Source organism: Phalacrocorax carbo, chromosome 2 (assembly GCF_963921805.1).
Source record: "Phalacrocorax carbo chromosome 2, bPhaCar2.1, whole genome shotgun sequence".
Classification (NCBI taxonomy): domain Eukaryota; kingdom Metazoa; phylum Chordata; class Aves; order Suliformes; family Phalacrocoracidae; genus Phalacrocorax; species Phalacrocorax carbo.
The window spans coordinates 146,332,839-146,350,350 of NC_087514.1; the positions used below are offsets into that span (position 1 = coordinate 146,332,839).

The 17,512-nt window shown below is 35.3% G+C and overlaps 1 protein-coding gene across 1 annotated transcript in view; it reads left to right on the forward strand.

Annotated features, from left to right (window-relative positions):
- The window catches only part of MALRD1 (MAM and LDL receptor class A domain containing 1), a 314,254-nt gene that overhangs the window by 86,198 nt on the left and 210,544 nt on the right, over positions 1 to 17,512 (forward strand). Inside the window, exons 14-19 of the mRNA XM_064441822.1 lie at positions 635 to 802; positions 1,849 to 1,969; positions 12,020 to 12,172; positions 12,324 to 12,429; positions 13,682 to 14,049; positions 15,687 to 16,099. Coding sequence (XP_064297892.1) covers positions 635 to 802; positions 1,849 to 1,969; positions 12,020 to 12,172; positions 12,324 to 12,429; positions 13,682 to 14,049; positions 15,687 to 16,099 — 1,329 coding nt within the window. The remainder of the gene's footprint in view (positions 1 to 634; positions 803 to 1,848; positions 1,970 to 12,019; positions 12,173 to 12,323; positions 12,430 to 13,681; positions 14,050 to 15,686; positions 16,100 to 17,512) is intronic.

Sequence of the window (17,512 nt, forward strand, 5' to 3'; positions counted from 1 at the left end):
CAGGTTCATTCTGTATTGTAGGGGAGGCATAGTGAACTGCAATTCTCACTGTTTTCTGACCTCTTCTGCTTGGCAAGCAGTTTTTTGTAGCCTCATCCACCTACATTCTTTGTTCTTCCCATATATTGGTCAATCCACTTGTTTCAGGAGACCAATAGATTATTTTAAATATCTGTCTTCAGATAATTTTCATTTGTGTTGATTGTGGAAATAGAAGATCATAGGGTTTCTTTCATATAAATATCTCAACTGTTGCACTTCTGAGATTAGCATACATATGAAGCTGTCCTATATTCAGCATTTACAAAGAAAAATAATCTTTGAGAAGTTTCTAAGTCCCTACTAAGCTAAAAATAGTTAAGGGAGGTCACATTAGTTGGTCTGCATCAGTTGATAGACACAAGTTAAAAGTAAGTTTTAAAACTAAGCTTTATTTTTAATTATGGTTTTATCTTTAGACATAATACTGCTCCTCAGCATGCCATAGTTTCATACATCTCTTTCTTTTATGCCAAGCCTGTGTTTAGACCTGTCATGTCATTCTGTGTTATAATGTACGTATATGAGTTGGCACTGAATTTATTGCAGATTGATGATATATCTTTTAAACTGTTTCATTAAAAACTGTCAACAGGTAAGATTTTGGTACTGGTTATCTCAGGACACCCAGCTTTCTGTCTTTAAAAGAACTGCATTGGATGGAAGTTTGGAAAAATTGCGTGACATTTCAGGATTGCCTGAGATGCAATGGACAAAAGCGAATATACCTGTAGAAAGTGTGGCTGAGAATTTACCTTTTCAGGTAATTAGAAATTATATTTACATTGCTTTCAAAAAGTTACTGTCATTTGGCCTTTAGAATTCATTTACTTTTATAATTCAATACGAAAAGAAAATTTCTATTCTTTAATGTTCATATAAAAAAGAATTCTATTCAGCTCTTTCAATAGACGTAGCTATTAAAGAACATCACCATTGTTTCAGTATTGTATGCATTAGAATCTCTTTTTGTAATAAAAGTTGAGTAGCAATAGTGCAGGAGCTTTTAAAAAATGAACTTGCTATAAATACTGCTGATCAGAGTGAGGGCCTAATTATGATGGCTAAAGGCAGGATAAGTGCAGATACTTCAATTTACAGCATTGATCACAGAAACAATTAGTAGTTTTTGAGTTTAATTTTATTTTTACATACTCTCAGACTGCTACACTTTTAGTAAAACTTAGAAAGGAACTGTTAGGGGAATCAGCAACTCAAATATAAGGATTCAGCAAATCAGAATTCCAATTTTGGTCTCTTCATTTTATGTTTCATCTATAAAATGGTCTAAAGCAAAGGGCACCCAGTTCTCATTATTGGTAAGTTATGACTGAGCTTTACTTCCTCTTATGATCTCCTGAATATTTCCTTGTATTTACAAATTCATCCTTACAATCCCTACCATTACTTTACCACACGTTGTTGACTTCAGCAGGCATAGTATAGATGAACACAAATAGAGTTGTAAAGCATCTTATTTGGTAACCCTGAATCACTCATTTAAAGAGATGTGTAACTTAAAGGTTCTAGCAGGAAGTCAGTTCATTCAAGTAGTGATGGCTTTTACCAGTTTAGATTGAAGCAAGGTCATCTGGGTTGCGTAACTTTCCATAAGTAAAGGTAGTTGTGGCTTTGACAGTTGAGGAGTAAATTTCTGACTTTGATCAAATCTCAGTTTTTGCTGGCTGGTATTCGGAGTTGGTTGTCGGTGGTATTTACTTCCTGTGCATGTTGTAAATTATGATGGAATATATATGTCTTTTTATCATGTCACCTTTAATGAGCTAAATTACTTATTTGTCTTTACAGATTATTTTACGAGCTACTATTCTAACAACAAATGCTACTGTTGCTGTTGATGACATCAGTATAACAGAGGAATGTGGAGTTGTGAACAGATCACTTCCAGGTGTCAAAGAAGAAAGTGAAGGCAAGTTCTGTGGTTTTCATTTTTCCCCAATATCTCTTATGTGTAACTTCAAGATATCTTTAAGAAAGTAGGGGATAATCTGAGGAAAAAGTCTGTATGCTGTAATCAATCATCTCATCCAGTGTTATACACTATATGCTATAAGTAGTGTGCACCAGGTGGAAAATTCCAGATACCGCTTACTACATAGTACCTGCCCACATTCACAGTTGGGTGCAGACAGAAGCACACATCTTATATCTTCCACTGAAGAGTAAATTCCACTGCATTATCTTTAGGGCAAGAGGGTTCTCCCATCATTACTGTCAAATACCTAACATACAGTAAGTGCCCACCAAGCTTGCCTGTGTACTCACACTCTGTAATCTTGAAGTGCCAATGCAAGGAAGTACAAAATGTAACCTTCTGTCAGACTGCTGCTTCTGGTCTTTTAGACTATTAATGACTACTTTTCTAAAATGGCATGGGAACATATGCAGTCAGTGGTAATGCTGATGGGTTCTACCAAGAAGATGTTTGAAATGATTCTTTATTGGAAAATTTAAAGGAATAGTAGAAAACTTCAGCGTTGTGTTTTTAAGGCTTCTCTGATCCCTATATACAGTCTGATTGATGGTAGCTACGTATTTGGAGAAACATTAACTTCCTTTAATTATTTGCCCTACAACTCCCCTATTAACCCATCAGTCACAAAGATATTATGTTTAGAAGTGAGTGTTTTTTTAAAAAGCTCTGTCTGGATAGCAATATGAGTATCTAAAAAAGCTAAGTTAAACAAAAAAGCTGAAAAGCTGCATGTCATTGCTCCCACTTGCTCCCTTTCTGGAAATCTACTGAAGTAAAACCAGTAGTCCTTGACTTTTTGTTTCCCTGTTCATTGAAATCTGGGGTGTTTTCTGATGTGTAGATTGAGGTGCAAGCTAGTAGTGGTGCAACATCAAACTTTTGGCTTCTCGGAACTTTCATTGCGAGCTAACGCAGAGAAACCACTGCTACAGCAGAAAGGTTTTGTGAAAGACATACTCCCAACTGGGGGGGAAACAGGAGGCTGCTGTACACAGCACCTTGCCTCTGAACTGGAGCCTGGCCGTGTAACTTTAAGGAGGTTTTGATAGTTTTTCACAGAAAAAGTTTTAATATTGTGGAGAATCATGTACAGTTTAAGAGCATCACACTTCAGTTTTTTTCTTTTTCAATTTGTTTCTTATCAGTTGTGATATAATCACTTCAAAGGTGATGCTGTCCCTTATGCTGAGTACAGTACTATATTCAAAGATGATAAAAAGCACTTCTTAGAGTTTTATATATATGTGTGTGTTTTTACTTATGCTTTCTTTTCTGATTTTTAAGGGGAAACAGAATTTGCAGATGCTAATTATTCATATTTTTACTGTCCACTGGGACTTTTTTCATGTGGGGATGGACAATGTATTTCATCTGACAAATACTGTGATTTTACACCTGACTGTTCAAATAACCGTGATGAAGCCAAGTGCCGTAAGTGAAAACTTAAAAATCCTGGTTTTAAGGCTCCTGTGACTATGTTTGTTTGTCCAATTTGCCAGGCTTTTATGATTTCATAAATGTTGTAATTTAATTAAAAGTAGAAACTCTTGAGAAATAGTTACTTTATTTTGATTCTATTCAGAATTGTTTCCCTTTTATTTTCTGCATCTACTTCCCTCTTAGCATTAAAAACAGAAAAAAAGGTCTTTGATTAATTATTTAGTAGAAAGCGTTTAAAATGCAGTATTTCATTTTATAAATCTTAAGATGCTAAATATCAGGTACAGTGTTATACTGAATAAAATCTCAATCTGTAAGATACTGGAAGCTTATTCCAGAAGCCATTGTAAAATAAACCAAACAGAAATTGTGGACACACTTTTGCACGCTTGCTCTCATACCTACAAGATTTCGATAAAAAATTGTGATGAAAATATGTTGCACTTGTACAAATTTGGAAATTCTGTGGCACCACTGTGTGAGACGCCTCTTCTTAAATGGTAGATGGTCCTGCAGTTAGACCTGAGAAAGATTGAGATAGGAAACATGAAAAATACAGTGGTCACAGATGCATATTCAGTTCATATGTTTTGTATACTTAATTCTGATGTGAAGGTACCACAGATGGACTGGTAAATAAAGCATCTGTGCACAGACATGGTCACAGATATAATTTAGGCTGTGTCAACATTTTCCATTCGGATGCATTGTGACTCTGGTCTCAGCTATGTCCCTGGGTTTTCTCTGCATGGAAACTAACACGTTGGAAAGTAAAGGGAGGTAACGTGTCTCAGAGTCCCTTTCCACTGTACGGTCAGAAGGGAGCTCAGAAATATTTCAGGACCTCTAATAGGTAGCTTCAAAAGTCTTTTTGATTCATTCAGTTACCTGCTCTTGGTAAGAAATCGTGGTTATACTTTCCATCTTTGAAAATTAGTCTCTTGCTTTTGCCTCGAACTATGAACTATGCTATAAAAGTTGTGATGTATTTTCAGAGGGAGTTGGTGTGAATAACATTCAGTACAGGGTTGGTGTTTTTTTTTAAATAGAGCATGATGGTTTCTGGCATTCCCACAAATAACAGAAATATCATAGACAAGTTCCTTACAGTATTTTCTGACTATGCTATTATGTATCACAAAGCATAAACTTCTTCACAGGTGCTAATAAAATCCCAAATCCATGCTTATACTTTACAGGTTTTATTAGGAAATTTGAGAGGTGTTGCTCAGCTAAACAAAAATGTATTTGACTTTTAGCAGATAAAAGAAATAATTACAGCTTCTATTTGTATTCATGCAACTTCTCTACAGTGTTAGTATCCAATCTTTCTTGGCTAGAGTACTGGTGTCCAATGTTTTAGTTGTTTAGAAAGATTTGCATCCAAAATATACAGAGCTTGAAGTTGGGGAAAATGCATTCTGTTTTATTAGGTAACTCTTTGATCAGTCAAACCCAGAAATAACTACTAAATGTTCAATAGGCAGAATATCTTTCCTTTTGTGGGCCAGAGTGAAGAGGAAAAAAAGTCAGCTGTTACCACAGAATAGTTGAGGTTGGATGGGATCGCTGAAGATCATCCAGTTAAACCCCCCTGCTAAAAGCAGGGTCCACTGGCACAGGATACCCAGGACCCTACACAGCTGGGGTCTGAGTATCTCTGAGGATGGAGACTACACAGCTGCTCAGGGGACCTTTTCCAATGTTTGATCACCCTTACAGTACAAGTGCCTATTGCTTCTGCTCGTTTCACTGGACACCACTGAGAAGAGTTTTTACTTCTTTGCTTCCTTTTTGCCCATGTTACTTCTATTAAAACCCTTATTACTCTCTATTGCTTTTTGACTTACTTCACATTTTTTATACTTTTCTTCAAAATGTGTTTATACATCTTACATATTATTGGGTTATGCTGGTCTGGATTGCTCTCTCATTACCCTTCTTATACTTGGGTACTGGGATTTTGTTCTCTGACCAAATAATAACACTTCTAAATCAATAGGTTTTAATTAAAAACATTCTAAATAGATTTAGTTGCATGCAACACCTCTTTCACTGCTCTGGGATAGCAGATAACTGGTAGCTTTTATTCAAGAAAACTAAAATCTACTGTTTTCACTTCAAATATGGTCATTTGTATTTCAAAACACCCTTTCTTTTAGCTATTCAGCCTGTATTTTCATTTCAATGTTATACCTAAAAGTGAAGACAAATGTCCAGTTAGTGGTTAGGTGTTTAACCAGTCCTAAATTATCCTTAATCGCAAACTTCCTATATTGCTACTGATTTTCTCTTCTTTTTTTCTCCTCTAATTGTATGACTGAAGAAAATTTTATTATACCCCTGTCTCACTTGCACAGACGATACATTAACAATGTCATGCTAAAGGTTAAACTATGGAGACGTTATAAGTATATTTATGGTGATCTTTGCTCTGAATATACTGCTTACTTATAAATCATTATTGTACTGCTGAGTTTGCCTCAGTGTGTGCTAGCACTGCTTCTTTTAATGTGGGAAGCAGAACGTAGGTACACAAATACCTGTGCAAGTAGTTTGGCAAGCTGACTATTTCCAAGCAATAAATTTGCCTTTCAGCCTGTTAGCCTGGTAGTCTACAGCACTAGAATAGCTCTTATAATTCTTCTCAAATGGTATTTCACTACCTTTGTGCTTATGTGGTGTACCATTACTTTCTACATGGTTGTGTATATTCTTGCAGTTGGATGCAAGGATTTAATTTTTCTCAGTCAGTTTTCCTAATTTCTTAGCTTGGCTTGGCTAAGCACAGATGTTTTATGGACTTCACCACCTACAACTACATTGTTCCTGTCATTGATATTAACATTTTTTTGCCGTGATATTCCATCTGATGGTCATTGTAGGCTCCTTGACCTTGTTTCTGTAAGTTTCTTCTCTTGATATGAGGACCAGGCAAGGATATTATATGGGCTAAAATATCTCTTGAATTATTTTTTAATTAAATATTTTTATCTTAAATTCCAGCAAGATGATTTCATTAGATGGTTGGGTCCACCAACTCCACTGAGCAAGCAGGGTTCCATGTAATTTTCTCATCTCACAGAATAAATCCTTGAGTCATCTCCTGATTTTCATTGCCACTCAAATGAGTTGTTCTTTCTGTCAGGACCAGAAGAATTCAGTTGAAGATCTCCACCTCTCTGACTCTCTTCCTTATCTCGGTCTAGATTTCTGAGCTCCTGGTTCTTGCAAGAAACTATCTTTGTCACTTCTCTTCATATACAAGACTGTCAACTTGTGGAAGCTAAATGGGGAAGGGATGGGACTTAAAATGCCATCTACAGAGACAGGAAACCACCTTCAGCTGTGAACAAGGAATGGCTGCAAATGCTGCATTGCTTGAGCTTGCTGGTGTGGCAGAGAAGTAACAAGGGAGCTGGAGGAAGCCAGGGCAGAAAGGACCCAGGCTGCTGTGGGGGAATGATTAGGACCAGCTGGTTAAAGAGCCAGTGATTCAGTGTCAGAAGAGATAACAATAATGAAAGATTGAAAGTTTGGTAACAGAGAATAAAATGAGAATAGGAAGGAAGCATACAGGTGTGGAACAGTGATGCTTTGGGAGGGATCAGCATAAACAGTGGCAGTAAGTGGCAGAGAACTGAGACCACATGAGTGGACCTGGAGCAAGGAGCTGTCTCAGGAAATAAGGAAAGACAGTGAGGATTTCCACCTTTCCGGTGAGACTATGACTGAGATAAGAGGTCAGAGAAAACCAGTTGTGGAATAGATAAAAGGCTGTGGTAAGGAGGAGCACTGAGTAAAGAACAGAGATCACACACACTCTTAGAATTTCTGTAGAACCCAAAAGTCAGGAATCTAACTTTTCTATTTCTGTTAGCAAATGTCTATGTAATATTTTGGGGCAAAAAATATATCTCATTTATGTACAGTTCTCCCTAATTAGTTTCTTGCAAATTATGCACGAAGCAAATAACAAGATGGCCTGAATAATGACAATCAGATCTCATTTTTATTTAGTTCAATAAAAATAGGAATGTTCCCCTTCAGTTATATAGAAGGAACATTCTAATGGATGCAGAAAGCCAAGTAATTGGCTGTTAAGATATGAGAAATTTATGTATTCTTTATATGACCTAGACCTGGGTATACAACGGCCTAAATCACCAGACTATTGTGTTGTTTAAGAAATTTAATTCTCTTCAGACTCCAGTAACATTTTTGAATGGAGGAGAGATTTGGACCTAATTAGCTATTTTTCCAATGAAAATGTCAATCAAACGTAATTTGATTACTTTGGAGGTTTTTCTTATTTTGGGACTATTTCCCATATCAATACACTGTAATCACTAACATTCAGAACCTGGGAAGCATTTGCAAATGACAGTATCATATGAAGTTCCAGAAAATATCAGATTTAATAAAATAGTGTTTTTGGATGCTATTTCACTTTAAAATGCTGTTATGAAACTGCCTTCAGTTAGATGATTGCATATCTGCCTTACTGCACAGAATGGACTGCCATCAGAGTTGTGTAGTGAAGATTATTTTCATATGATTATTTAGAAAATCAAATTGTAACTATTACATGTGACAGCACAGTTATTTTTTGTAGGTAATATTTAGGTGAGATGCATGGTTGATTAGTGCTGTGTGTGCACCCACAGAATTTTATTTTCCCACTGTAAAAATCTTGGTCTTTGCAAATCCTACAGCTAAGTTAGTGTCAGAAGACATGTACCACAGCTGGGTTGTTAAAATGTAGGTGCACAGTGAAATCACTAGATTTATTTACAACAAAATATTTTTCCTCTGCAAATTTTGCCTGTCTTATAAGCAAAACTCTTCCTCATTTCACAAGAGACATATACCTATGTGTTATGTACAAGTCATGTTTGTCTACTACTAACAGCCCACCTGACTGAAATTGCAAGTAGGTCTGCTGCAATTTCATGGTTATTGAAATGAATTCATAACAGAAATTAGCAGAAGAAGATGTTCTGGAGTGCTTTTTTCCCTGTAGTCATCTGTAGAGGAGACTACCATATCTGTCCTTCCTAAGCAACTGTTAGATTTAAACTATGATTTTCTATATATGAGAATATCTTTATACAGGGTAGGTTAGTATTCAATTTTTTACTCTAAAATCTTTATGTAGAAGTACTTTTGTCTTGGTCCCCCCCCCCCCCCCCAAAAAAAAAAACCAACAAAACCACAAACAAAACCTGCCACAGATAATATTTGGGGATGGAAAGTGAGGGAAGGGGGAACTCTGGGATTTTGTAAGGAACAAACTGGTTTGATCTTCAATTAATGACTTGGGTTTGTCTTTTTTCTGGTTAGCATTACTTATTACTGATTAACTTCTGCATTTTTTTAAACTGACCAATATTCATGTTTTTTTCTGTAGGAATTAGGCCAATGCACCTACAAAGTACAGTGTTATTTGAGTGTGTATACACCATGACATAAGGAAATAGTATCTGTGATAGAAAACATAAATATAGAAAGATAGATGTAACACACTTCAGTTTGTTTTTATTATAAAGTGGGTTAAAATAACTTATTAATATAACTACATCCAGAGTTAAACTGGTTTTGTTCCTAGATTTGAAAATTTCATGACATCTAGCTGTAAGTTCCTAACTTTATCTTAAAATTACTCATTTACAAACAAAAAGTTCAAAGTTTATTGGTATATTAGAGGCTTTTTAAACAGCTTTTAAGTAACAGTTGCAAGCCAGTAATGTTGATGATATCTCTTCATCTGGATTTTTTTATGGTGTATTCTGCATAAATATACATAGACCAAAAGACAGAGATTTTTTGGGGGATGTAAAGATTGATGAACTTGCAGTCCTGCAGAAATGCTAAGGTCTTAAACATTTGTTTTTAAATACCATTTTCTACAGGACTTTTTCTTAAATTCTTGTTAGGCATTGTTCATCTTACAGAGAAGTTGCACATCTGACTTGTGAAGGCCTTTGAATGAAGCTCCTCAAAACAGAAAAGGGTAAAGCACTTTGCATAAAAACCCAAAATCAGAAAGAAATCTACATTTTTGTGGTACCAGCTCAGAGAAAACAGTCTGCTGAAGATGTAAGGCAGCTTTCTCAAAACATCAATAAAGCCAACTACTCTCAAATGCTATGCTAACAGTATCAGTCTGATTCCTTCATGATTATTGAGGGAGCTTATTAAAAATGATGCTAAAAGGGGCAGCAAAGTAAAATATATCCATACAGGTGGCATGGAGAAGTAAAAAAACATCAAAAAATTACTGAAATAATGCCCAAATGAAAAAGTTAGAAAAGTTGTCAAATTTTGGTGGGTTAAATATCAGAACACAGTAAGGATGACAAAATACATTTAAGAAAAACTAGTAATAAACTCCACAAACACATGAGGAGAAGACAGCCTGGCAGAGTCCATAGGGCCACTTGGTGATTAGAGTACATAGAGAGCGTGTAAGAAAATAAGAAATAAGAGAAAAGCAGAAAATAAAGTACTAGGAGAGAAGGCAGATTAGTTTGTGTGTGCTCACTGCGAAAGAAACTACAGAGGTACCCAACCAACAGCCTTTCTTTCTGGATAATCTGTCTGAAACAGAAGTGCCAAAGAGGTTATGGGACAATTAGGTAATTGAAGTGTTATCAAACATCAAGAACCTAGTGCATTTTACCCAGGCTCTACCAGCTTGCTCTATTTTTATATCTTCCCGAGGTGTTAAATAATTGGTTTGAGATTTCGTTGAAGGTTTCAGGGTTACTTTATCTCAATATAGTCATCCATATTTAAGTTAACTGTATGGTCTGGTGCATCCTTTCTTTCATGTTTTGTCTCTGTTACAAGTTACAGATGCAAGAAGTCTGGGCTCAGACTTAACAGTTTTATCTTGTTTATTTTCCTCTTTCGGTGTAATCATCTGTGTCCAAGGTTTGTCATATTCTTTGTTGCTGTTCTCCTGGGTATATGGAACAGTTTCTTCTATCGAGCAACAAGCAAATCAGAGATAGCTCTCCATATTCCCTTATCGTCATGTTCTGTTTGTGGGTTTTCGATCATTTCTGTCATGCCTAGGTCCTTGATTATTTAAAAATATTTTTGTCTTCATTTTATGCTATCAAAACATTCTATCAAAAAATTTCTTGTTTCTGTTTTTTTTGTCACATTTGATCTACATCACTTTATGTTTGGCATTTCTGACCCACATACGCTGTTTCTATAGCAAATTCATATTTTCTTTGATCTCTTAAATGCTTTATGGCCTTCCATAATTGTGGATTATTTTTTTTAAGCAGCATTAATAACTGCAGATTTCTATGTGCTTTGCTTAATAATCCACAGAATCTTGTCTTTTTAGAAGCCCCAACCAACAATAATACTAACTTGCCTGGTTAGTAAATTTTTCATTCTTTCTAATAAATGATGTATAACTTAATGTGACACAGCTCTTAAAAAAAAATCTAAACCAAACCAAATACCCAAATCAAAAAAACTCCTATATCTTCTATAAATAAACATTTATGGAATACTGTTCTCCAAGAGACTTCATTTGATTCTGAAATGTGCATTTTCTACATCCTAATGATGTGGCCATTAGAATTTGTGATAAGACATCATAAAATAATGGTAGAATTCTGACAGTCATGTCTGATTTTTTTAATGTATTCTACCTATATAGTTAATAAATTATTGCTTTAAAAATCTTGAAATAATTTTCTCAATGTTTTCCATTAAAAGCCTTTTATAATTACAGGACTCATAACATTTTGTAGTTTAATGAAGATTTTTTTAAAGTGCAGAAAAGGAAAACCTGTTGGTTATTCATTTTAACATACTAAATATTCATAAATTTATATTCATTAATATATAACACTCTTCTACAATTTTCTTCCCTTTTTTATATTATACACATTTTCTAAAATATTACTGCTCTTTTAAATTCATTGAAGAATGTAGCTGAATATGTTTTCCAAAACTTTTTCACTGCATTAGTTTGTATTTCAGAGATTTCCTCCTTTTAACAATATCATAGTGTCTCAGTAATGACTGATATTTAATTTAATTCCTGTTATAATAAGAGGAAGGGTTTTGTTGTCATTAGCATACTTGCTGAGATTCAGGAAATAAGGGATTTGAATTCTGGCTCCAATATCAACTACCTAAAAGATCTTGCAGAAGGCTTTTTATTGCTTTGTGTGCTCTGTGTTCTTTCTCAGGAGGATTGTGATGTCCATTTTCAGTGCCTCCTCACCTGATTTGAGTGCTTTGGCTGCAGTGTCTTTAGAGGGAAGGACTTGTTTTACTGAATATGCTCCATATAATGATGGCTTGGTTTCTTCCTGTGGGACTGCTGTTTACCCAACAGTTATAAAACAAATACCCCATCTTGCACTCTGTCTTTCCATGTCCCTTTCCTAGACATCTTTCTAGAATATCAGTGACATATTAGAAACATTTTGTTTTTCTTTTCATACTGCAAAGCTTGTTTAGTAATGTCATGTACAGAGATAGAGCAAAATGTCTCTTTCTTCATGTCAGCTGCTGTATGTGACTTTGAAAGAGAGAGCTGTGGTTGGATTGAAACTGCAAATGCAGATGAATTTGACTGGGTAAGAAGTTCCAGAGGTGCTCTTGCACCTGCTTTTCAGAAGCAAGCGCCTCCGTGGGATCACACCTGCAACAAATCTGAAGGTAAGACAACCCAGGCCTAGAAACAGAGAACTGGAATAGATATAACTGCTTTTTAACAAGCTTTTAAGTGAAGGCCATGAATGCTTTAAAAACCTTTAGACATACTTTCTTTCCTCAGCCTGAAAAGTTGTTTTCTGTTTTATTTTGATAGGTCATTTTATGTTCATTCTGAAAAACAGCAGCAGCAGTTCACAAGTAGCTCGGCTACAAAGCCCAAAGTTCACACAAACTGGATCAAATTGCACATTGTCCTTTTGGTATGAAATAATTTATGTTTAAAATTCATAGATCATCTCAAATTGATTCTCTTGGACGGAAATTGAGGTTATAGTTTGCAACAGACACACATTCTTCTGCAGTATTTATCTCTGTTACTCACATAGTCTTAGTTGTGAACATTATGTAGAAATAAGATGGAGCACTTGGAGAAAAGAACTGAAAAATGGGATGACTTTGCTGTCATGCTTTGAGCAAAATTATAATAAAGGACTGTGTCTGCATATACATAGACAAATACCACAGTCATTTCGCTAACATTTCTACTTTGGTGAAGTAAACTTTAAAATGTTGTGGAATTTTGTCCAAGAGCAGGAAACCATCCAAAAATCTAGTAGTTCTTGGAGTCACCTACAGTATCCAGATTTAGATTGTATCATCCTTAAGTGAAAGCTCCAGTGCAAAATTTGGAGCTTTACTTCCAATCCTTTCTTTATATACATAGGGGGGAAAAAAAACCCCTTTCAGTTATTGCCTTGTCTCAGTCTTTGTGCAATCTTGTCGAAAAGGGACAGAAAAAGTAAAATGATAATTTGTTTACTAAGGTCAAAAGTGGTGTTACTGTTTAAATAAATGTTTGGCCTGACTTAGATATTAAGTGCAGTTTTTCTTAGTAATGTCAAATACATTTGCCATAGAAAGATGAAATACCTTCTTATCAAAGACTCAAGATTTGAAGTTGGAGAATAGGTCTGGAAATTACAAGTCGTTGGTTCTATTCCTGGTTCTGCTCCCAGTTTTGTTGTACGATTGCTCACCTAAGTGTTTATGATTTTAAAATGCTTTAAGGTCCTCCAAAAATGCTGTAAAATGCACCATGTTAACAATAACTAACATAGAAGGTGTATTGTTACATTCAGTAAGCGTTCTGTTTTTCCTTCTTGAAACTTTACAATTATGTATTGAATTAAATTTATATAAAACATATTATGCATCTGAGTGAGTAGTGTTCATTGCTTAATATGAAAGCAAATGTGTCTCTTCAGTTATGGGCTTTAATTTAATGAAGCGTGCTTCTTCTCACAATCTTCTGTTCTTGAAATGAGCCCTGGACTGATACAGCAGCCTACCCTACCATCATACAGAAAGTGGATTGAATTACAGGTAAACGGGAAATAGGCACTGTGAACTTCCTATATTTCATGGAGCTATGACAGAAAAGATACTCGCCATTTTACATGATGTAGTACATTCTCAACATTTGCACCCTGAACTTTTTTTTTATCATTTTAGGTACTACAATTATGGACCGTCAGTTGGGACAGCAGAGATGCAGTTGCTTGTGGATGGGCTGAAACAGCCTACTCTCCTTTGGAGGGCATATTACAATGAGGGAAATCAGTGGTTGAAGGCAGTCATTCAGCTTGGACGCCTTCCCCATCCTTTCCATTTATCACTCAGTAAAAGCAGTCTGGGTTTTTATGACGGCGTCACAGCAATTGATGATATTACATTTGAAAATTGTGCTCTTCCACCTCCAGCATTAAGTTGTGAAGGTCCTAATCGTTTTTGGTGCAGAGACACAAAAGCATGTATTGACAGTTTATTGGTCTGTGATCTCGTGGATAACTGTGGGGACGGATCGGATGAAGACAACTGTAGTAAGCACTTTCCATTATTGCTTACTTTATATCAAACCAAAATTTACTTGCCAGATTCATCCCTGGAGTAAAAAAGCACAGTACTGTTACAGTCTATCAGTGTCACAGCCAGTGATGATTCAACTGAATATAGTTACTGATGAAACGGATTGAAAATTTTTAACTTAAATGCATACGATGAGTTACAACTGAGGGTAAATGGAATTCAATCTCCTTTATCCAAATAAGCCATATTTCTTTAACATGTAAAATACACACGTGCATTAAAAGTTTATTTTAAGAGAGGATTCCCAGTCTGCCAGTTGATTAGGGTTAACATGCTGGCTTTGATTATACTAATGGAACTACACTGGAAGACATATACAGACTGAGAGGAGTGTATGTCCTATCTCTTTTTATGACCTATACTCTTTCTACCTAGAAAATGTTAAAAAAATCTGTGCTAGAAGATACTAGTAATGCTGGTCATAATTGTCCCTTTCAGAGAAAGAATTTGTAAGTACTGGGGAAAGCTATGGGCCATTCAGATTTTTGACATTCACCTTGCAGTGCTGAAGGGTGCTGTTGATGATTTTCTCCCCAAAGCATGCATTCAGCAAGTCTGAGAACTCAAGAACATTAATATAAAGTAAAATCAACTAGCAGTTGCTTTATCACATCCTGAGGTAACGAAATTGTGCAAATCATGAAGAGTTTGAGAAACAGGGAACACCTTACATGCTTGAAAGGATACCGGTCTGCACTGATATTTGCTGAATATCAACCTAAAACTGATCTGAATGTAAAAGAAAATGAAGGCTTTCCTGCCTATCTCAGTTTTCCCACTTCTAAAATTTCTATCTTTATAAACCATTTTGAGGTCTATAGTAAGAAATTACTACAAGACTTGCAGTTTTGAACGTCATGAAAAATAACAGCTTAATTAAAAAACAAAAGAATTGGCTATTGAGTCACTTACTGTTTATGAAAGGCAGATGCAAAGATGAGATGCAAGTTCTCCACCTCTGACATACATTTTATTTTTTTATGTTAGAAGTAATTGGTCTAATCAATATATTTCACCTTGGTGTCAAATATTGAAGTGTAGTTGTGTTATAAATGCCTCTCTTCAATTTAGCTTTGATAAAGCTATCACACTACTATTATTGAGGATAAAAATTATCTAAAACACAACCCATTTTTAGGACCACTGCCATGCAAAAACATATTAGGTCACTTACTGCACATACCTACAAAGCTGTATCCTGTGGTTTGTTTCATCCAATTAACCTCAGTTTTAACTCCTTTACTCAGTTAAATTTCAGTTAAAAACTTTGCATGCTTTAATTATAAAGCTACATAAATTTAATAATATGAATAATAAAATGTTATTCACAGGTCTGTTTATTCAATAAGTTAATTATATACAGTGTGCCAGATATATGTTGAAAGAGGAGGTAATGAAGTAAAGATTTATTTTTCTTTTTTTGTCGAGGCAAGTGTATATTTATTCTTCAGAGGGCAATTTTTGCAAGGAGAAGAAGATACAGGTTTTTCTCTATATTAGAAATAAATTTTTGCAAGGACAAAAAGATATTAAAGCATAATCACTTTTTGATACTGTTTTCACTTGACAGTCTGTTCTGTTCACATTTCAGACCCTGACCTACAGTGTAACTTTGAAAATGGGCTGTGCAATTGGGAGCAGGACATTGAGGATGACTTTGACTGGATCAGAATACAGGGTCCAACCCCCACAGTTAATACAGGCCCATTAAAGGATCACACGACTGGCACAGCCAGGGGACACTACCTCTACATGGAATCCTCTGAGCCATGCCAATTCCAAGATAAAGCAGTTTTACTTAGTCCCCTCTTTAACCCTTCTGGAAATGGAACATGCATTTTCCGCTTTTATTATCATATGTTTGGAAAGCAAGTTTACAAGCTGTCTGTCTTCCAGAGAACTGTGAGTAATACCAAGGGGCGGCTGTTGTGGTACAAGTTTGGAAATCAAGGAAACAGGTGGATCAGACAGACACTCTACATCAACATCTCTAAGCCATTTCAGGTATGATCCTTTTAGGTTGCAAAGTGCTTATTTGCTGCATCGTAAAATACCGTGAATATATAAATGTCTGTGCAATCTCAAAGCTATTTGTAACTGTCTGATCAATTTTACTTTGAATTGCATTTGTAGGGTTGGTTTCTATTTTTTTTTGATAAAAAATGTCTGAAATATTTTTTGTTGAACTTACTTTTCCTCCTAAAACACTAGATTTTACTATTTTGAACAGGAACATGTGTTATTTAAAGTAGATGCTATTTTTGTTTTTCAAGCATTTGGTGAAACAAACTTATCTGAATCTGCTATGGAACAGCTTGGCAAAAATTTTGATTCATTCATGAAAAAAAGGGTGGTTAAAAAGAGTATCTTCTTCTCTGCTTTACCTTTTCCAGTGTTACATGTTAATCTTTAATTATATAAAGCTAAAAGAAATACCAGTTTAAAATATTTGGGTGCAAGGCTAGGTCAACCATGAAAGATCTTTTGGAGAAAGATATGATGATAGTAAGTTACAGTGACAAATCTTGATTTATTGTCTTACTTTATAAAATTGTATATGTTATTTACCTTTCACTATGTGTGATCTGTTTATTCTGGTCAGGTTAATGAACCTGCAGATTTATGAGAGGAAGCACTAGTTCACTTAACTGCCAACTGGTCATAAAATAAAACATATTATAAAAAGAAACATATTCATTTTAAATCTGATATAATGCAATATTTTCTTTAGATTGGCCCACATTTATTTTTTTTTTTCGCTAAGAAAACATATCCTATGTCTGGTAGTTTGTCTAAGGATCTATAAACCCATGTGTCATATATTTGACCTCCTGAGGGTTAGGAAGGTCTTCTAAGTAACTGAATATATTTTTAATGCATTAGTGTTGTAGGGCTTTCTATTGTATTTGCCTAGTTCTGTGCAAGGGATGTAAAGATCTTATATTCTTTTGCTGTAGTTTTGTTTTTCATAGACATTTTTGAGGGGCATGAAGTGTATGGTATAATTTGGTAGTTTGTTTTGAAGAAAGAGATCAAGATCTGATGTTCATTATTGTGGACTGTGTTTCATATGGTGGAGCTTGCTGTGTCACAACCTATGACCCTTCAAAACTCAGAAGTTTTTAACAGAACAAGTTGTTATTCTGTTGTTAACAAGTTGCCAAGCATTGACCTCTTTCCAATCTTCCTTTTAAGCGCATAATGTTTGGATACTTCCATGGCTAAAGACCTGTGGGGAGAAAGGTCTTCACACTCTGTTACCACTTTTTCTTTCAAGTATTTCTACTGAGATATGCACAAGAACAGCCTCTCCATTAGTTTTGGGCTGTCTACTGGCTGGGTAACAGTATTGAAGTTGTAGCCTCTATGTTTACTCTTTGTGTTCCCCACACCCTATAAAGTTGGTGGTTCAGTGTT